Raw genomic sequence first — 22,303 nt, 5'->3', positions numbered from 1 at the left:
CATTCTAGCAGTTATTATTATTATTATTATTATTATTATTATTATTATTACCCCGCTCTTCAGCCGAAAGGCTATCAGAGAGGCTTACAAATTGTTAATAAGACATTTCCCTGCCCTCAGGCTTACAATCTCCCAACACCAAACCTGCGAGGTAGGCCAGTTCTGTGATCCTTATATCGTGCGCATAAAGCCATCTCGTCCTTCTGGGCGATGACACTTTTATTCGCCGGTACCCTCCGAGTAAAGCCAATGGGGGGCCTTGGCCAAGTCACACTGTCTCAGCTTCAGGGGAAGGCAATGGCCAGTCTCCTCTGAACAAATCTCGCCAAGAAAACACCAGGATAGGGGTTTAAGGTCGCCATAAATCGGAAACGACTGGAAGTCGCACCCCAACAACAAAAGTAACAGAAACTGATGTCGGGGTGCAGTTGTCGGAGATCAGAGTCCCATCCGACATGGAAACTCCCGGGGTGACCTTGGGCAAGTCACACTCTCTCAGCCTCAGAGGAAGACAAGTCTTCCAGCAAGCCTTCCCCGCCCTTCTAGGTTCGCCTTAGGATCGTCGTTAAGTCAGAAACGACTTGAAGGCACACAACAACAACAATCACAAAGTCCAGTGAATCCCTTGGGTTTTTTGGGGGGAGGGTATTCTACCATATTTCAAAGAGGTCAAGACGAAAAATGTAAAAAATACAGTGTGTGTGTGTGTGTGTGTGTGTGTGTATATATATATATAGAGAGAGAGAGAGAGAGAGAGGAAACAGAGAAAGGAATTTGCCCTTTCTATTTTGTGGTTCTGGTATATTGCATTTCTTATCCAAAAACCAATGATTATATATATAATGATTATATATATATATATGGGCAACTTCCTTTCTCTCTATTTCCTCCACTGAGCATCCAACCTACAAACGTTGCCTGGAGTCCCTGGCAAATGTGTGCCTGCCAATCATATTACTATTATTTTATGAAAAAGTCGCTCCGGGATCGACACCAATCAGGTGTCCAGTCTGAACCCCAAATGCTTTTATCCCGGCTTTGTTTTCCTTTCATCTTATCCCGAACCCACTCGAGCCCAGACTTTGGCAGACCTTTGCCAGAAAGAAGGAAGGAAGCCCTTGGCTTTCTCCAAGCAGAAAATACACTTGCAAGCTTTCGCTCCCTGAGAGTTCTTACAACATTTGACTCCCAAGGGAGGGAAAGGCGTTGGAAATCTTGCTCTCGGGATCGTCTATATATATTCTATATATATAGACAGATATAGATATATAGATCTAGATATAGACGCACATACACACGCACACATATAGGCAGGAAAATGACTCCAGGGAGCATATATGTAACCAGAGAGCCGCCTCCTCCATTGGGCTGTCAGCCTGACACTCGAAGAAGCGCCTGTGTAACCTAAAACGATCAGATACCAAAAAGTCTCCTTAAGATACCATTCCAGTGGATCCGGGCGATCGCTGCAGAACTTGCCTCTGGGTCCTTTTCCCTCTCTACTCAGAAGGAGCCCTATTGCTTCCAATGGGGTTTCCCCCTCCCTGCCTACAAAGGCTACACTTTCCTCTTCTTCCTTACATTTGAAAGATTCGGTTTAGGGTATATATTCTCTCTCTCTTTTTTCTCCTCTTTCTCCTTTTGGCTATTTCCCGACAAATGATTTCTTTCCTGTTGTTCTTATTGTTGTTGTTTTAACTGCAAATATTTTCATTCTTAAAAAAAATTATGTCCCATCCTCCCATGCAAAAAGCCATTCTTTAGCTCCCTTTCTTGCTTTGGGAAAGAACAACCACCCCATATATATATATATATGGAGAAGGCTGAAATGCCACAACTTTCCACAAAGTGAGACATTGTTAGGAGGAGGAAGAAGAAGAAGAAGAAGAAGGCAAGGAGGGAGGCTTGGCATCTTGGAGGGAGGCATGTTGGGCATTCTTGGGCTGTGTGTGTGTGTGTGTGTGTGTGTGTGTGTGTGTGTGTGCCTTGGACTGCCAAGAGCAGGGTTGGCACAGCCGCTTGGGAAAAAAGAAAGGGAAAGAGAGATAGACAATAAATGAATAAATAAGTAAATAAATAAATAGCCTTTGGCCACCAATCCCTTAGTTTACACTCCTTCCAAAGAGAAGAAAAGGGAAGAGAAAAGTGGGGTACCCTTGCTTTCCCCTCCCTCCCTCCCTCCCTCCCTGGCTCTCCTTCCAAGATCCCATTGGAAGGGGGCTGAGCCATGGGGGTGTCCCCGATCTTCCTCCTCCTCTTCCTCTTGGGGTGCCCCCCATCCTTTGCCAAACCCCTGGAGGGTCAAGGGGGGGAGGAAGGTAGTGATGTAAGAGGGAAGCCCCGGCCTCTATAAAGGTCTCTGGTCTTTCAGGGGCGACCCAGGGCGATGGTGGAGCAGAAGGAGGAGAAGGAAGAGGAGGAGGAGGGGAAGAAGAAGCAGGTCCTCCCTTGAAGAGAGGCACCCTCTGGCTTGGGAGAGCCAAGGCTAGGCGAGGCTGCAGCCCAGTCCTCCAGGGGGAAAAGGGCAAGGCCCCCACAGACACCCCACCACCCTCATCCTTCTCTCTAGAAGCTCTCCAGTTCCTTCCAGGAGGGCGATCTGGAGCTCTTCCTTCCACGTTCATTTTGATTCCCCTTCTTTGCCCCCCTCCTCCTGCTCCTGCTGCCTGTGCCCTCCCTGCCAGGGCTGGGTATTTTTAGCCCCCTTCGAGGCGGGCGAGGGGCGGGCGGTTCCCGATGTGGCTCCGGATGATGGGCCCCTGGCTGCCCTCCTGCCCGGCCGCCCTCCTCTTCCTCCTGGCCCTGCCCTGGCCTTGCCTGGCGCCCCCGATGGTGCCCCCCATGATGCCCCCCAACCAGACCCTGGAGTGGCGCTGGGAGAGCCTCTTCTCCCGCTCCCTGGCCCGGATCCCCGCCGGAGGAGCAGGAGCAGGAGGCAGCGACAGAAGGGAGGCCGGCCGCGACGGGGGGGACTCCTACCTCCTGGGCATCAAGCGGCTCCGGCGCCTCTACTGCAACGTCGGCATCGGGTTTCACATCCAGGTCCTGCCCGACAGCCGCATCAACGGCATCCACAACGAGAACCGCTACAGTAAGTCCCCGCCGGGCCACAGGCGACAGCAGGCCGAGAGAGGGTCACCGGACCAAGCCCCCCCCCCCTTAGTCCGACGCTCAAACCACGAAGTCGCACGGGCTCTCTCCTTCTCTACTATTATTATTATTATTATTATTATTATTATTATTATTGACGTGGTGTGGTGGCTTGAGGCTGAGAGAGTGTGACTTGCCCAAGGTCCCCCAGCGGGGCTCATGGCCGGACGGAGAATCAGACCCTGGTCTCAGAGTCCGACTCCGACGCTCAAACCACTACACCATGCTGGCCCTCTTCTTCTTCCTTTTCTTCTTCCTCTTCCTCCTCCTCCTTCTCTTCTCCCCCTATTTTATTAGTTGTTGTTATTATTATTATAGCTTGAGCGTTGGAAGCTGAGAGAGTGTGACCCGGTGGGTGTCATGGCCGAGCTGAGAATCAGACCCCGGTCTCCAGCGTCCTAGTCCAACGCTCAAACCACTCTCCTCCTCCTCCTCTTCTTCTTCATTCTTACTATTCTTATTGCGGCTTAAGGGTTGGGCTGGGGCCTGCCTTCCCCTGCGGAGGCTGAGAGAGTGTGCCTTGCTCAGGGAGTCCCAGGGGTTTCAATGGCAGAGCTGGGAGTCCAGCCCAGGCCCCGACCACTCGGCCTGGCTGCCTCTGGCGGGGGCCTCTGCGCTGGCTTTCAGGGCTGTGCGGGACCCCGGCAAATGGGGTCAGGCTGCTTTGTTTCTGCAGATGCAGCCTTGTTATAGACTGCATCCGCACCGCAGAAATAATCCACTTGGACGCCGCTTTTACTGCCATGATTCCCTGCTATGCAATTCTGAGAATTATAGTTTCTGCCCCCCCCCCCCCACCAGCTCCCTGACAAGGAAGGTTAAATGCCGCACAGAACTACAATCCCCGGAATGTCATCAGCCATGGGAGTTAAAGCTGTGTCAAAAGTGGATGAAGTCTGCAGTGCGATGCACCCTTAACAGCGGAGTTCGTTGTTGTTGTTGTGTGCCTCCATGTCATTTCTGACCCATGGCGAACTCAAGGCGAACCTATCCTAGGGTTTTCTGGGCCAGTTCCTTCCGAGCGGGTTTTGCCTTTGCCATCCTCTGCGGCTGAGAGAGTGGGACTCGCCCAAAGTCCCCCAGTGGGTTTTTATCAGGAGGCAGTTGCCTAAAAGAGGGTTTGAGGGGAGGATATGCGGGATCTGTCCCCACGGTCCTCCTTCTTGAGCATATTTAAAGGTAAACGTGCCAACGCCAGAGAGAGAAAGCGAGAGAGGCTGCGTCTGCACTGCAGAAACAACCCGGTTTGACACCACTTTAACAGCCATGGCTCAATGCTGCAGAATTATGGGGACTGCGATTTGTTGTGGCACCCTCTGGTTGTGTGTGTGTGTAGCAACAGTAGTAGTAGTAGTAGGTGGGTGGGGATAGTGCCCTCTCCATGGGGATTGTCAGGTGTGAGGATTTTACTCTGTGTTGCTGGACATCTGCCGCAAAGGCCATCCAGGTAACAGACATATTTGCAGGTTGGTTTCAGGACGTTTTCCTATACCAAAAAAGTTTTTCCCCCTCCTTCTTTTGTGTTGATTGGATTTTGCCAGTTTGTTTGATGTGTTTTGGTCTTAATCTTGCAAAGGACAACAGCAAACAAACAAGCAAAGGCCCCTAGTCTAAGGATGTGCCAAGTGTCAGTTAATGCGATGGACTGGGAATTCTGTGCTAGAGCTCACAGTTAGAATAGACCCATTGACATCAGTGGGACTTGGAATTAAACTGTTAGTCTCAAAGGGACTACAAGAGCCCTTTGCATAAATGTATCATGTGTGGGAGAGGGCAGGATGAGTTTATGCATTTAACTCACGAGGAGTAAGGTGCAGGCTGCAAGACTCCTGCCAAGCCAAAGAAAGCAATCCCATTTTTAAAAAGGGACCAGTCCTCCTGAGTTGTTGTTGATGTTGTTGTTGTGTGCCTTCAAGTCATTTATGACTTACGGAGACCCTAAGGCGAACTTATCACAGAGTTTTCTCAGCAAGATTTGTTCAGAGGAGGGTTGCCTTTGCCTTCCTCTGAGGCTGAGACAGTGAGAGTTGCTCAAGGTCACTCTTCTGGTTTTCATGGCCAAGGGAGGATTTGAATCCTGGGCCCCAGAATCATAGCCCAACACTCAAACTGCTCTCCCATGCTGGCTCTGCTCTTGAGTACAAGGAGGAGAAGTTTGAACTAATGCAGAGTGCCACCTTGGGGATTATCCCTTTTGTATTCTTAATATAAGGCAATTGTATATTTTGCCAGGTGAGCCAAGGTAGTGAAGTGACTTGAGTGTTCAACTAGGAGTTTGGGAGACAAGAGTTTAACTCCCAGGTTGACCATGGAAACCCACTGAGCGACTTTGAGCAAGCCACACTCTCTCAGCCTCAGAAGAAGGCAATGGCAAGCCACCTGTGAACAAATCTTGCCAAGAAAACTTTGTGATAGATTTATTATTTCAGGATCAACCTAAGTCAGAAATGACTTGAGGCAAAGTATTGTTGTGTGCCTCAAGTCATTTCTGACTTATGTTGGTGTTGGACTAGCATTCCAGAAAACCAGGGTTCAAATCTTGTCCACCATGGAACCCCAATGGATGACTTTGGTCAAGTCATTCTCTCTCAGCCTTTGACAAAGCCAGTGAATAAATCGTGCCAAGAAAATGGACGTAAGTCAGAGGCAACTTGAAAGCACATAAGAACAACAATACAATACTTTTCCTACTGTTGACAGTGGCTGTTTTTCCTATGTAAGGACAGGAAATAAACATCTTTTAAAAAGTGGTATTCCCAGATCCTATATTTGGTCAAATGGGGTGCTACTTAGGGAGTTCAGAGGAGATAAGCTGCACCCCTGTAATGATCACTAATCCCCCGCCTGAGTGTATGATACATGAATTTAAAGCAAGACCTTTTCTATTAATAATGAAAATAAAAATGAATCAGGTGTTTCCCACTGCTGCAATGCCCCAAGGTTTGCTGAGATAAAGTACTCACATGTCACTCCTTCTTTTTGTCAATAGGCTTTATAAATAGAAAATTTGGGATTCTAGATCACACAGTCACTTGGCAAAGAGGCTAGGATCGTCCACCAGAAAAAAACATCTGTTAGTGACTTAACCCCAATGGCCCCCTGACTCTAATTCTAACTCCTCTCCAACTGAAACAATAGGACTTGGAAGGAGGGGTTAAAGACAGCAGCACCATGACAAATGTCTCATGTGTCATCCTGAAGCATACTGTCACTTATTTTAAGCCTGACAAAGTGGGAGATTGCTGCTAACCATGAAAACAGAATGAAAACAAACCCTAACTTTAACCGTATTGGGCTTCATGTCAGGAATGGGAGAACTACAGTTTTAAGGTCTATCTTTTTGGATACATCAGCATAGTGGAGGCAAAAGACTTCAGAACTCCCAGCCCAGAGTGAAGTCCAAGGAGATGAAGCAGGCAGCAAACCAATCAGGGCCAAAGCTTGGGAAAGGTCCTTGGCTGGTCTACAGCTCCCAGAATCTACCTCCCAAACAACATGCCTACTGCTCATGGCTGGCAGAGGAATGATGAGATTTGGGGTGGAGAGTAATTTTCCAAAACTCTGGTCAAGATTAAGTCATTGATACTTGACAGCCAGAACCCAGAGCTGCTTTAAAGCACAAGCACCCCATTTGCAGCTTGGCTGTGCAGTACTCATTTGCTTTTCAGATGGCTGGGCTACCAGGGAGACAGTTCAGGGATGGGCCATAGTATTTTGAGTGTTGGACTGTGACTCTGGTGACCAGGCGTTGATTCCCAACTTGGCCATGAAGCCCACTTTGGGCAAGTCACATGCTCTCAGCCTCAGGGAAAGACAATGGCAAACTTCCTCTGAAAAAATCTTGCCAAGAAAACCCCATGTAAGTTTTGCGTTAGAGCTGCCATAAATCAAAAGTCACTTGAAGTCACACAACACACACACAGCACACACACACACACACACACACACACACACAATGGGGGGCTCTGTGAAAGCTCTAATAGAGTAGTGTGATAACTGATGGTGAATCAAGTAGCAGGGATGAGGATGGTGATGTGGTGACTGTGATAATCCTTCCCTTACTCAAGGTGACTTACAACAGGTCTTCATCTACTTGCAGAAAGATAGTAAGGAAGGGTGCTAGTCTAACCTCTCTGGGTTGAGAGATCCAGAGCCTGGGAGCAGTCACTGTGAAGGCTCTCTCCTGTTTCTGCACCAGATGTATCTGTGAGAGATAGCATGGGACAGAGAGAAGAGCCTCTCCAGAAGATCTCAAAGCACAGATAGGTTCACGTGGCAGAATATGGTTCTCCAGATAACTTCAGTCTGAGCAGTTTTGCCTCTAGTGAAGGGTGATGACAGCAGTGAGGCATCTCTGGCTGCATAGCACACACTGAGTATCCAGAGTGGTAGTTAACAGTATTGATGAGCCTGGAACCTTACTGGACACTGGTAGCTACTCTCTTAGAGACAAGCCTGCATTATACAGTGACTCTTTCACCACCATGCAACAACATCCAGGATAGTAACCAATTTGTGTATGCAGCACCAGGGCTGACCCTATTGTGGAGTGAGGTAGCCACCTCAGACAGTAGGTTGTGGGGAAGCACAGAAGTAGCTTGCCTGACAGTTTTTCCCAAGATACCAACCATTCCTTTCTGTTGAACAACTGAGGCGTGTAGGCCTCACAGCCTGCCCTGAGCTCCTAAACTAGCCCCTACTTCCATTGTAGTGGCACACAGCTCAGAAAAGTTACTTTTTGGACTATAAACCCCCAAAACCCCCAGATGTGGGGTTTCCGGGGGGGGGGGGGGGTTAAAGTCAAAACACTGTATCCCACTGAACATGTTCAGACTTCAACTGGCAGTCCAAGTGATCCATGGACATATAATGTTTTCTTTCAACTCAAGCTAAAAAAGCCCAGCCCCGTTTAGTGCTCCATTACATGCACACTGGACGGGACAAAATTAACCCAAAGAGGTCAGTGTAACTGCTGTACGACTAGATCAGCCTACGCCCAACCTCTTGCCCTCTAGATATGATAACCCTCCAGCTGGCAAGCCAAATCTTGTGGGTTGATGCTTAATAATGTTCTATGTGCTCAAGAGTAAAATGCTAGATATGCTTAGGAAGAGAAGTTATTCAACACCTCTGTTAGGTAAATCAAAACATTTGTTTATTACATTTATGTGCCATTTTTCCTCCAAGCAGGAATCAAGGTAGCATACATGGTTCTCTCTCTCCCATTTTCATCTATGAAACAGTCGTGTGGGTTCAGAATTGTGTCCTAGTAAGGTAGTATGTCAGGAAAACTAATGAAGCTTGATTGAAATAATTAGAACATCATCAGTTACTGTGGACATTCTTCATCACCTGGTTTAAGAGAATGTATATTGCTACAAATGCTTACTTCTCATTGATTCCTCAAGTGCTGTCATTCTCTTATAGGCTTACTGGAGATCTCTCCAGTGGAAAGAGGAGTGGTGAGCATCTTTGGTGTTAAAAGTGGACTCTTTGTAGCCATGAACAGTAAAGGCAAGCTGTATGGATCTGTAAGTAGCAATTATGAAGTTGGTCAGCTACAACTCTTTTAATTTCGTTTTAAATGTGTATGTATAAAGTGAAACACTCCATACTCTTGATCACATGTCTAGAATCTTTCACAGAAGACATAATGTAAGAACTGTGGGAAATCCTAGAACTGCTGCATTTAAAAAAAAATTGGTGTACAACATTGAAAAGATGGGAACCAGGCATGGACATATTTTTAATATGATAATATTATTATAATTTGACCAGACTTCCTTATTGAGCAAACACAGATATTAAGCTTGGAAAAGCACCCTATGTTGGATGAGTGATTTTGGGAGCTGTTATCCAAAAAGGTAATTCAAAACGATAACTTGTCCTAATTGTTCCCAAGCAACTTCTGTGTGGTTTTCTTAGATGATGGCTGAGTGAGCATTAGAACTGTCAGAAGAAAAGGAAGGCACCTTTCTTACTGGAATATTTTGCACTTGCAGCAGGAAATCATTCTCCAGATTCCATGATGGTCAAAAAATGTTATTAATGCACAAACACATCTCCAAGCATGATAATAGTCTATTTTGGCAAGTGAACTGACAGTTTCAAGAGTTTCAATAAGATGTTTATAGACAGCATGACAAATTAGAAGAAAATTCCCAAACTATGTTCCAAGCTAGAGTAATGTTTTGGAACATCAGCTTTACTTTTCTAGTAGGCATCTATCAGATTGCACTGCTAAACATCTATGAGCTGAAATGTAAGATTTATTTATGGATGACATTTATTTATTTATTTTACATCCTGCCTTTCTCCCAAAATAGGACTCAAGGCAGCTTACGATCTAGGCTAAAATAAAATGGTTGAAATGATATGATGTGTCTGCTGCAAGGTGGAGAATCTTTATCAATCCCAGAACCAAATAAATTTTGGGGGGAAATTTGTCCAAACTCTGGGAAACCACCAAATGATGATGTCACGGGGAAGGTGGCATGGTTATTTGGAGAATCTCAGGGAGCCAGATTTGTATTGCAGGGCCGGAAGTGCTTCCACTCCTATTTTAACTGTGACTTGACATGTTTCACTGCTCTGCCCCAACCTCAGAGGCTGTATCAAGAGTGGTGGGATCAATTGCTCTGATCCAGCACAAGTACCTGTACTCATAGAAGGCACACCAAAGACAGTGACTCATCCAGAAACAAGGGAGGTGGACTCCACTGGAGGCAGGTTTCCATTACTCTTATATAGTAGGAGAACAACCATATCAGAAGCAATTCAAATGTCACAAAATAATGAGGAAGCTTTTAAGTACAGCATACTTTCTCTTTGGGTGGGATGTTAAACCCATCAAGGTGGGATAGGCACATGAAAAAGAGGAATTTCAGAGTTTCAGCAGGCCTAGCTTGTCATGGAAACTGAAATCTGCTGAAATTTCCTTTTCTGCATAGCTCTTTTCCTATATATATCTGCCTAGAAATGGAGATCTGCAGGGGGGTCCTGCTCTGTGTCCCACCATTGGCAGAAATCTGAAGGGGGAGGAGACAGACAAGGGTGATGCCACAATTATTGAATGCCTTCCCCTTGGAGTTCAAACTGGCACCAATGTTGGTTTCTTGCCAATACAAAGCCACAACATGGCATTTTATTTTAAAAAAATATTTCAAAGTGTGCATGTACAGAGTTTTAAATTGTTGTACCTTTCAAGCTGGTTTTAACTGTTGTTTTTATCTCATTTATGTCATTGATACTTTTAATCTGGAAGTGTTTCAAATTGTTTACACTCCCCTGGAATCCCATGATAATGGGTGGGATAGAAATGTGTAAATGATTAAAAATTAATAATAATTGAAACATTAAGGAGCTCTGTCCTCCTTTTCATCTGGCCATCCAGCAGCAAAGTGGAGAACAAAAAGCAGAGACATAGGTTAGAATCCTGTTGGTGAAAAAAGCTAGCAGTTGCACTTTGTTCCTGATGGCAAGAAAAGGTAGACATACCTGTCAGCTCTAAGCAGCCTGTTGCTTTAGAGCAGGGGTAGGCAATCTTTTTGAGCCGGGGGCCGGGTTGCTGTACCTCAGACAACTGGGGGGCCGAAGCCAAAAAATAAATAATTAAATAATTTTAAAAAATTAAATATATAAATAAACCAGGACAAATGTAGGACAAAATTTTCAAATGGAAGACACTTTTTTTTAAAAAAAATGGAGGACACGCGAAAAAATTTGCTGATTTTTTAAAAAATGTTAATATAAATGCATGTTTCTGAGGCTTCTATAGACAATTGCCCCCCAAAGGCCCCGGCGGCAATCAGTGGCAGGACTGGGCTGGGGCCGGGCCGCATCCGGCCCGCGGGCCACAGGTTGCCTACCCCTGCTTTAGAGTCTTCATTCTTTCACAGCTGTTACTCACCTGTGGCCTTTTTCCTCTTATTGCTATCACCTATGTAGTTAGTTGCGTCATGAAGGTTGGTGTCACCAGGTGTCCAGAAAGGGCTACTGAGGAGGGCTGTAGCAGGAGCTTGACCTTTCCTTCTTTTCCTCCTATTGCCTACCCACCGCCTGGGCTGACTCAGAAATAGCAGCAGTGGGGCAGGGTGGTAGTAGTCACCCATTGTGATCCACACCCTCCATGTACCCTAGTGACAACCCTGTATGTAGGCATAGCAATGCCAGTTTATTGCACAACGGTCTTCCAACTGTAAACTCTAAGTTAACTGAAGGTTACAAGAAGAGGTTTAGCCCTTTCTTCCCCAGCCATAATAGAATCATAGAGTTGAAAGACACCTCAAGGGCCATCCAGTCCAATCCCCTGCCATGCAGATGGCCATCCAGCCTCTGCTTAAAATCCTGCAAAGAAGCAGACTCCACCACACTCTGGGGTAGTGTAACGTGTTCTACTCAGCTCTTACTGTCAGGATTTTTTCCCTACCTTTTTGGTAGAATCTTTTCCTGTAACTTCAATCTATTGTTCTGTGTTCTGTTCTGTGCAGCAGCAGAAAACAAGCTTGCTCAATCCTTAATATGACACCCCTCAAATATTTAAACAGGGCTATCATATCACCTCTTAACCTTTTCTTCTCCAGGCCAAATCCAGCCTGCAATCATTTTGCAATTACCAACAGGAATAAAACTCCAATTGGAGTATTTATTCTATTGCTATTTGAATCATGGGGGAAGGGAAAGACCATTAGAACTACAGTGAGGATGGGAGGATTCACTAAAACAGGGGGAATATATATATATATATATATATATATATTCATTCAGGAATGGAATCCATGGAATGCATGCAATTTATACTCTAAAATTAGTTTTTAAGTGCAAAAGACATTTCTGATTGTACAGTGAGCTATTGAAACATACAAGCTATATGATGATGTTTACCCATAATTTGAAAAACTGAAATCTTACAGTTATTTGGAATTGCCCAGTATTATGGTGGAGCTAAGGTTTGCAGGCTTTAAGCACCACGTTTTAAATTCACTGAGATAAAGATATCTGCTACTTAACACAGGCAATCCTACTTCCTCTAAAGCTTAGCTGAACTCGTCACAGAGACTAGATCATAGGGATAGATTTTTCCAGTAGCAATATGTTGTTATGAGTGCTGCTTCCTGTAATGCACAGAATTTTGGATTGGTGTTTTCTTGAATGGACAATGCAGACCCATTGACTTTACAAAGGACATGTTCCTGGTGAAAACAGAAACTCATAGAACTGGTTTGTTGGTATAGATCAAATGTGGGAATCACGCAGCCCTCCAGATGTTGGAGTGCAACTCCCATGAGTCCAAAACGACATAGAGTTGAGAGTCACAGTCCCAGCAACATCTGGAGAGCCACACAATTCCCACCTCTGTTATGCATCACTGCAATGTTTGTTTGGAATATTATTTGGAGCATAGACTATGGAGCCAGTGATGATGACACCTGCACTTCAAAATTCACAACTATTCCTCTGGACCTGCCTCTAGTACAAATTGGAACATATGAGGTCATTGTGAGTGGAAAGCCCTATTCAGCCATTACCATAATACATGCAATCAGGGACTAGTTCTGCCACATCCTTGTCATACTTCAAAGTTATCAAAAGTTTAGAAGAATATATGTAAAGGTAAAGGTTTTCCCTTGACATGAATGTCTAGTCGTAACTGACTGTAGGGGCCGGTGCTCATCTCTGTTACTAAGCCAAAGAGCCAGCGTTGTCTAAGGACTACTATGATGGTCATGAGGCCAGCATGACAGCACCGAATGCTATTACCTTCCCACCAAATTGGTACCTATTTATCTACTTGCATTTGCATGTTTTTGAACTGCTAGTTTGGCAGAGGCTGGCACTAGTGACAGGAGCTCGCCCCATCATGCAGCACTTGGGCCTCGAACTTCCAACCTTCCGATCTTCCAGTCATCAGAATTGGCGTCTTAACCACTAAGTCACTGCACCCTACTGTACAAGAATGTGACGATCCATCACACCAAGTGCTTATTGGTCCTTGTTTTGTTAACTGGAAAATCAAATGAGTAATTTCTAGCTGCTGTGCAAAAATTCATTATTCAAAAATGTATGTATTTCTCTGATCTTTTCTGGAAGGAATGAGTTGCTTGAAAGGAGCCTTTTGAAAAAATATACTCATCTTGTGAACAAATAGTTAAATGGCATTTCATTTCTTAAGCCTACTTGGTTACTAAAAATAATACAAATCTTGTTTATGGTCATTTCCAGCTGTCCTTCTGTTGTGGCCTCCCTGTTTGTATAGGATGGTGTGGGCAGGCCTCTCAGCCTAATGATTCTGGAAAGAGATCGTTTTCACACTGACTTGTCCAAAAGTAAACGGGGTTAAATCTAAAGGTGTCAAGGGCAGCAGTGCAGTCCGGTTAATTTTAGACTCTGGATTTAATGGTCTTATTCCCTACCCCACCCCACCCCACCCCACCCCACCTCTTGAGATGACCGAGTGCATTACTTCACTGACTTCATAATGGGGCAAGCCAGCTCTACTGCATGCTTCTATTCATTCTGCTGAGTGTGGTCCGTTAGGTCTGCCCCAATGATAGCAATACTAACCCATGGCCTTTCATTGTAAAACTCTTGCATTTCCCCTCAGTGGAAATTGCACTATAATTGTACAGTAGTAAATTGGTTGTAATCCTTCCTCTTTTTTTTTTTTTTTTGGTATCTACAGTGATTTGCTGTCCATTACCTTGTTCCTGTTGGTTACCTTGTCTTCTTGCATGGTCTACATCAGGGGTAGGCAACCGTTTTGAGCCGAGGGCCGAGTTGCTGTCCCTCAGACAACTGGGGGGCCGAAGCCAAAAAATAAATAATTAAATATATATATATTTTTAAAATTAAATAAATAAATAAACTGGGACAAATGTAGGACAAAATTTTCAAATGATGGACACTTTTTTTAAAAAGTGGAGGACACACAAAATAATTTGCTGATTTTTAAAAAAATGTTAATATAAATGCATGTTTCTGAGGCTCCCTGCGCGCGAGAGGCCAAAGGTCCCGGCGGCAATCGGCGGCAGGACCGGCCTGGGGCCGGTCCCAAGGCCTCGCCGGGCCGCAGGTTGCCTACCCCTGGTCTACATGGTTATAATAATTGTTTTCCCAGTTGGTCTAAAGCCACATCCTTTATGTTATGTCTCAGGCAGATAAAGTTATGACTTAAATCCAATATAACATTAGCAGAATGAATATGCCACCTAGCATACTGGTGCTCTATTACTCCACTGTAGAAACAACTGCATAAGTTTACACAACCTCTTTTACAAGTGGCCTTCTGCTTGCACAGTGACTTCATTGGATACAAGCCTATATATCTGAGAGATAACACAAAGGATGTAGCTTTTATAGAGAGAGTGGGAGAGCTTGGAACAGTAACTTTTTGCACTACAATACCCATAATTATGGGATGAAGAAGAAAAGTATTACAGTGGCAAATTCTCTAACACAGATATTCCATACCCTCCAATATTTTACAGATAAAAATTAGGACACCTGTAGCCAAGCAACCTCACAGCTTGGTTAAAATGGCAAAGGTTATTAGTGAGGAAGAACAGACAAGCTAGAAGAGGCTGAACTAGTTTGTTTTTGCAGAAACTGATATAAGCTGAGGACAAAGGGAGAAAGTGGAAGGCAGAGAGAGAAACTGGGACATTTTAAAAACAGTTGAAAATTTGAATGACAAAAGATTAACTAGAAGTGTCCTTGCCAAATAGGGAAAGTTGGAATGTATAGTATTCATCATGACAGTCCACATTGCCACATCCATTGTGATGACCTATATCAATATATAGTAAAGCCATAAATCAGATGATCTTAGCTATCTTTCAGGGACACTGGTTTTGAAACAGAAAAAAAACATTATTAGTCATTATGCTATATTAAGTAATCTACTGCATCTGACATGCTTCTTAATGTCCAATTTTACATAATTGTTAGGGTCATACATATTTAGGGTAATAGATTTATAAGGTCTCTTAAACCTGATATCATTTAGGGCATTAGTGTGTCTTAATATGTTTCTGCCTCTGGAGGATTTGTCACAGTTTTATGGGGATCTCAGACTTACATTACAAGAAAATGCTGCAGTAATGTTGCACCATTTAAAAACATCTTTGTCTTCAACCTTCTGTCACTGAGCATTTATTTCACATGAAGTTGAATCCAAACTATAATGAACTTTAGTCCAATGGATTTTAATGAGTTTATCTCTGCATAAAATATAGGATGCATCTCCACTGTAGAAATAATGCTGCTTAACCTTACTTTAAGTACTGTAGCTCCATCCTATGGAATACTGGGATTTTTAGTTTTACAAGATCTTTAGCCTTCTCTGTCAAAAAGTCCTGGTGCCTCACAAAACTACAAATCCCAGGATTCTGTCAGATGAAGCCATGACAGTTGAAATGGTGTCTAACTGCATTATTTGTACTGTGTAGTACAAGTCTGGATCCAAGTGCTTTCACAACACAGTCTTCCCAAAGGCTACTTGTGTTGATCTGCAGTACTATTTAAGTACTTGTGTGCCAACTTCAGTATCATCTGGATGATATGTTCCTACTATAATCCTAGGAAGTACTTTCTCCAATTGATATATGTGTTTTGGATTACAGCTTGAACTTTTACATTCTTGTGTTCTGATAGGGAATATGCTACTTTAAGATGTGGTGATAACAGGCACTGGCTTAGATGCTTTGAAATGATGATCAGACAAGCTCATGAGCATTGGTGTGGTGGGGCATTTTTACAGGGCCAAACCTGTAGTAGATTTGATTAGTAGAGAAGGTGATGTTATCTGTTGCCCAACCTGCAACATCTCTTTTCCCTTGTAAAGCATCACTGCAATTGTCACAGTAGCCGGGAGAAAGGGAGATAAATTTTACTTGTTTGGGATAACCTCATAGATTTGCTTGTTGGGTATTGTCCCTGATGTGAATGAACGAGAGCAATGTAAATTCTCACCTGTGCCATTTAAAAACTTTCTTTAAAGTTTTCTTTAAAAGGCTTTTGAATGTTGTTCTTACCATGGTAGCTATATCCAGTTATACTCCTTTTTTTTTTTTTAAAAAATAAATAAATTTTTATTAAGAATAAAGTATAACAATCTATAAAGAATAAAGAATAAGGAAAAGAAAAAAGAATAGAAAAAAACATTTATCTACACTAAACAATAGAAATACAGTACATATCGACATCCAGTTATACTCCTTTTTTTGGTACTCCCTAGCCTTAAAAAAAAGGGGGGGGTGAAGAAAAGGAAGTGGGAGAGGGAAGGGGGAAAGAGAAGGAGAAGGAGAAAGAGAAAACAACATTTGACTCCCATCTTGCCCATGTATATCACACACACACACACACACACACACACACACACTCAAAGAGAAAGAGAAAGAGAAAGATAGTTCCTGGAAGAAATGTTGGAAGGGGGGGGGTCATCACCAATTTTAAAGGAATCGAACAGCAAACATAAGCTAAGCTGCCTTCTTCTTATTGGGCATTTGAGTATCCATAAAGAGTTAGTTAGGATCCTATCAGATGAATGCTAAAATATAGTAGGGAGGCCCATTTCCCAATCATGGGTCAAACCCTTGAAATCTTCCTTTGAGTCCATTATTTGTTTTCTCTCTTCTTCAAAATCTCTTTATCATAAGGTAATGAGATCTCCCATCTCCCTTTATTTTCAAGGCAGCTGCCCGAGGATTTTCCATACTGTACTTGGAAATAGCCTAGGTTTTACTGTTGTAAGAGGAGACTTTCTCCTAAGACGAGCGTTTCCATCCATATTCTTATGCAGTTAATTCATTGAGTTTAATATGGGAATTTAAATAAATAAATAAAACCACAACATAGAATATGCATCTATTGCTGAGATGAGGAGTCTGCCCCCTCCATGTATTTGGAGATCTATTAAAAAGTGGTTTTCACAACCCAACAGTAACCGAGGGTGCTTGTAGCTTATGGAGTAGCATGTGCTGCCAGCGGTGACATGGTAAACGTGATAGAACAGCTTTCCCATTTCTGGCTTGTTGTGCCATTCCTATACAAAATGGATGGTGGGAATTACAGTGGGCCCTTGGTATCCACTGGGGTTTGGTTCCAGGACTCCCCATGGACATCAAAATCCATGGAAGTTCAAGATTCATTATTTACAGTAACATAGTAAAATGGTGGTATGTGGTGGCTCAACAGTTTAAGGCACTTACTCTAATGATTGCACAATCAGCAGGTCATCACGTCAAGGCCCAAGTGCTGCAGGACAGAGTGACCTCCCATCCCTAGTCCCAGTTTCTGCCAACCTAGCAGTTTGAAAGCATGTAAAAGTGCAAGTAGATAAATAGGTACCACTTTCATGGAAAGGTAACAGCATTATGTGTAGTCATGCTGACCACATGATCACAGAGTTGTCTTTGACAATGCTGGCTTTTTGGCTTAGAAACAGAGATAAGCACCGCCCCATACAAATGGACATAACTAGACAATCTTGTCAAGGGGAAAATCTTTACCATTGCCTTTAGTAAAATGGTGTCCCTTATGTAAAATGGAAAAATGAAGGCTTGTTTTTTGTAATATTTCGTGGGGGGATATTTTCAAGCCATGGATGGTTGAATCTATGGGTGAGGAATTCATTGATATGGAGGGCCATCTATACAGTAAAAAATGTCCAGAGGTCACCACCATGAAGGAAGGCTGGGGTAGAAGACGATATGCACTTTCAACAGAATCCTAAACTGCATTCAAACTCACCATTAAACTTTTGCTAAGTTAGCAGTGGGAACTCATATGGCCCCCAGTCAGATTGCAACTCCCATGAGCCCAAGCCATGAGGATGGACTTGGATGTTGCAGTTAAACAACCTTTGAAAGGTCAAATGTTCTCCCCTGCTGTGCTAAATGCAGCAGCTGTGGGCACATTCTCTTGTAAATCCACATCAAAGATGCATTGATGTATCATGTGCATACCTGGAGTAGGGAAACTTGAGGTGTTTGATTCATTTTATACATTCTAGTATGAACTGACATGATTCCCACCTTTATACTTAACCTGTGGATAGGTACAAAATTTTATTGCAAATTTAACAGTTCTCTGCATGTTACAGCATTTGAAAAATGGCTCAGAATGGCTCAAAAATTGATCCAGTTAATTTGAAAATAAAAAAGTATATTTTATGATAAATCTATTCAGAAATGCATTTCTTTACAGATAAAATATGCTTTTTGTAGTAAACATGTTAAACATACTAAATATATACTAAACATTTTAAGCATGTTTAATAAAGTATTCAAAATACATTCACAAATACATATTTATATATGAATTTTCATAAATATATATATTTTAAAAATTGTACATTGTATAAAATTGTACACAGTACCTTATGGGCACTGGCGTTTTCTTTGTAGGACAGTTTACTGTTGAGCAATAGAGGGGAATGCTGTAGTATGTTATTTTTGTTGGTGTTAGTAATAATGACAATTATTTGGCTTTGTTATTGTGAACTGTATGTTTATTAGCTGAGAATGGTTATTTCAGTACTTAGTATTTAGACACATGAATTATTTAAATGCTAGATGTAGTTCTGAAATTTTCTTTATAGACTTTTTATTGAGGGAAAGTATCTCTAGGACAGTTTTCAGTGGAGGAGTGCTGGTAGTCACAAATTGCTTAATGCTTTTCTTTTTAGCAGTCTCCCTGTTTAAAATCCCCTTTCTTCCAAAGGACCAAACCTTCTAACTATTCCCAGTTTGGCAAGGTCTGTCCCAATCAATCTGCTTATCATCCCACCTTTTCAAATGTCCCAGTTTACTGCTCCTCCTCCCACTTTCCTCCTTTGTCCTTGGCTTACTTCAGTTGCTGCAGAATGAGTTCCTGCTATCATTCATGAGTTTCTTCTATGAATGAAAAGAACTGCCTTGACAAATGGATCAATGCAATGCAACCATGAGAGGGTCACAATGTTGTGTGATAAGCAAGGATCAAAAATGAAACTAAACCATTGCAACAGTGAAACAAACCATGGTGTGATAATGTTCTAAGTGCAAAAATAGTTTGCACTCAAGTAACTTAGTGAGAGGGGAGAACAGGAGAGGGCAGAATCTTTCCCTTCTCAGTATGCACAGGTAAAAAGAAAGCTGCTACAGCCTCTTCTACTTCTCTGGTCATCCTCATTAATAACATTTGCCATCTTCACTCAGATGTTTTTCTCGTTAACTGCCCTCGAGTTGATCTCAACTCATGGCAACCCTATGGATGAGACATCTCCAAGACCCTCTGCTCTGCTTAATTCCTGCAGTCCCATACCCATGGCCGCCTTAATTGAGTGCATCCATCTGGCATGTGGCCTTCCTCTCTTCCAACTTCCCTTCACCTATCCCAGCATTATTGCCTTTTCCAATGAGTTCTTCCTTCTCATGATGTGAACAAAGTACAACAGCCTCAGTTTGGTCATCTTGGCTTCCAGGGAGGTTTGCAGCTTAATCTGCTCTAGGACCCATTTGTTTGTCTTTTTTGGCTGTCCATGGGATCTTTAGCACTAGCCACATGTGTCCTGCTTTAAATCTGTGAACTATTGAAGAATTTGTAGCAACCCTGGCTGGTAGAAAAGAGAATGGGAAATCTTCTAATATTCCTTTTTCCCACCTTTTTTCCCAAGAATATTTTCTAAACCTGACTCACATCCCTTGTTTCTTTCCTCCCCCCCCCCCCCCCGCTTTCTCATTTCAGAGCCATTTTAATGACGAGTGTAAATTCAAAGAGATCCTGCTGCCGAACAACTACAATGCTTATGAGTCCCAGATCTATCCGGGAATGTACATAGCCCTGAGCAAAAATGGAAGAACAAAGAAAGGCAACAAAGTCTCTCCCACCATGACAGTGACACATTTTCTTCCTAGGATTTGAGAGTTGTCCCTTCAGACCTACCTCAGGGAAGGGGGAGAAGGCCAAGCCCAATGAAGAGAGTGGAAAGCAATGGGCGGAATCTATGGTGCACTTTTTTTTAGAGTTTTATGCAAGAGTAGATGTAAGATATTTAAATTATTTAAGTCTGTATATATTGCCAGAAACTTATTTATAGTTCTGATTTATTTTAATTCCTAAAAAAAGAAAGAAAAAGAAACACCCACCAGAAAACAAAACTCCAACTTAAGCTATTGGTTGCACAATGCAACCATAGAGGACTCTTTTTGCATTGTGTTTTATTTAACTTTTTTTTTGGGGTAAGTTATCACAGGTGTGCTGCTATTATGTGTTTGTTTGTTTTTAACGTGAAATCCGATTCCTATATTTACAATGTTTTGCACTGTTCTCTGTGTTGTACAGTGTTTGTTAGTGGATATGAAATGGTTGTTCTCCTTCCCTCTCCCTCCCTCCCCTTCTTTTTAAAGAAACAGATGATAACCACCAGATCAGGTCTTAATCTTTGGGAAGAAAAAAAGGGACTGGGTAAACCTTCCTCAGTTCTGATGCCAGCTTGTAGCAAAATACAATGTCTGACCTCCTTTTGTACAGGATTACTATTTCATTGAAATGGTATCAGTTTACTGCTGGTACAGAAAGTGTAGCATTGAAGTACCACCCTGCTAAGCTGTTTTTAGATTTGCTATTGCTGAACTCTGAACTTTCATGGTGGCAGTCTCTTTGGAGCCCCTAGGATTCAGTTCACCAATATATTGTGTGAAAGCCTTGGAAGATGCGCAGCAGCCATGCTGGGTGAATTATGCAGAAAATAATTCTGCAATAACTTCCAGAATAAATCTCTAAGATTACTAAAATACATTTTTAAACTTAGACAATCTATTTTTTTAAACTAGTTGGTCTAGCTTGGACTGTCTGTGTTCATTTCCTTCCCCATAAGTTTTCACACTTTGAAACGCGCTATGATTAGTAGCATTTAAATTTTGGAATGAAAATTACAAATCTTTTTAATGTGATGACAACATTCCCACTCACCAATGCATTATTCTAGCGAGATCTAAATAGCATGTCATCAAAAAGGATCTCTCTTTGGAGCTTAGCACACAGCAAAATAAAGTGACTTACCGCTCCCAATTTCAAGCCAAATTTGGGCTGCCCCCTGGTTTTATAGCATGGCTTTTGCCCCCAAAACCACCATCCAGGTACAGCCTGGTTCCAATACTGATTTCTGAACTTACTTCAGTGGCCATTTTTCAAAGTCAGAAAGCTCCCTACTTTGAAAAATGGCTGCTGAACTGAAATTGGGGACCAGTATTGGAACTGGGCTGTACCCGGAAAACAGTTTTATGGACAAAAGCCATGCAATAAAACCTAGGGGCAGCACGAATTTGGCTTGAAATCGGGAGTGGTAAGTCGCTTTATTTTGCTGTGCGCTAAGCTCCTTTGTCTCTCTCTCTGTTTCCTTTTCTGAAGATGATGTTCACCCTCTGAGATAGGGTAGATAACTGTGGCCTACCACAGTCTGAGCCAGAATAGCCAGTGGTGAAGAGTGATAGGAGTTCAGTTAAATAACATCTAGTGTTCTACAAGTTGTCCACCCCTCCTCAAAGACACAGCCAGATGATTGAAGCTGGTGTATTATTTTTATTACAATATTTAGAAGGAAATAATATGCTGCTGCCTTCAAGGCTGCAATCCATAACCCATTAAATATATGTCACTTTTTCGTGTAAGCCTGGAATGCACCATTGCAACAGAAAAGGCCCCAGATTTTCCTGTTGGTAATTGAGCTTTCAGTGGTGTCTCTGGTAAATCACCAGAGATGCCATCAGGCAGTCCTTTGCTGGAGGTGGGCCTGTTTATGAAATGACTCATTCCAAGGAATCATCACTCATTATCAGTGAGTTTGCCAACACAACTGAGTGGTTTACACTGCATTGGCTTTACAGTTTTGCAAAAAATGTGCTGCTATTGATCCATAGCTTTTTGGAATTCAGGATTCCAGGGTTGTTTCTGGAAACATGAAAATCATGGCATAACTCTGTACTTAAGGTACCCAAGCTGAGGAACTATACTGTTTGGCAGAAGGCTTGCTACACTGTCCGAACTACATTATACCATTGCTACTGGAATACAGCTGATGGATACTGATGGAGTACAGCATGGATACTGTGACACTGAGTATCTTCAGTGCATCCACATCACCAGTGTATTTGCTCTGCCAGTGCAAGGCCCA

At 42.9% G+C, this 22,303-nt stretch overlaps 1 protein-coding gene across 1 annotated transcript; it reads left to right on the top strand.

Annotated features, from left to right (window-relative positions):
• The first annotated feature begins 2,736 nt into the window (after positions 1 to 2,736).
• On the top strand, positions 2,737 to 20,463 carry FGF4 (fibroblast growth factor 4). The gene is made up of 3 exons (XM_042459599.1): positions 2,737 to 3,091; positions 8,578 to 8,681; positions 19,876 to 20,463. The coding sequence occupies exons 1-3, from the start codon at positions 2,737 to 2,739 to the stop codon at positions 20,050 to 20,052; spliced, it is 636 nt and encodes a 211-aa protein (XP_042315533.1). The 3' UTR covers positions 20,053 to 20,463.
• Positions 20,464 to 22,303: the final 1,840 nt, after the last annotated feature.

The sequence above is a fragment of the Sceloporus undulatus genome, chromosome 1, assembly GCF_019175285.1.
Source record: "Sceloporus undulatus isolate JIND9_A2432 ecotype Alabama chromosome 1, SceUnd_v1.1, whole genome shotgun sequence".
Classification (NCBI taxonomy): domain Eukaryota; kingdom Metazoa; phylum Chordata; class Lepidosauria; order Squamata; family Phrynosomatidae; genus Sceloporus; species Sceloporus undulatus.
Note: the sequence above shows the minus strand (reverse complement) of the source record. Positions and strands in the feature narration are given on the sequence as shown.

Excerpts from the sequence above, each read along its gene's own strand:
- FGF4 (XM_042459599.1), top strand. The coding sequence starts at position 2,737 with ATGTGGCTCCGGATGATGGGCCCCTGGCTGCCCTCCTGCCCGGCCGCC. Across the intron at positions 3,092-8,577 it reads CCACAACGAGAACCGCTACA|GCTTACTGGAGATCTCTCCA; the intron begins GTAAGTCCCCGC and ends ATTCTCTTATAG. Across the intron at positions 8,682-19,875 it reads AAGGCAAGCTGTATGGATCT|AGCCATTTTAATGACGAGTG; the intron begins GTAAGTAGCAAT and ends TTCTCATTTCAG.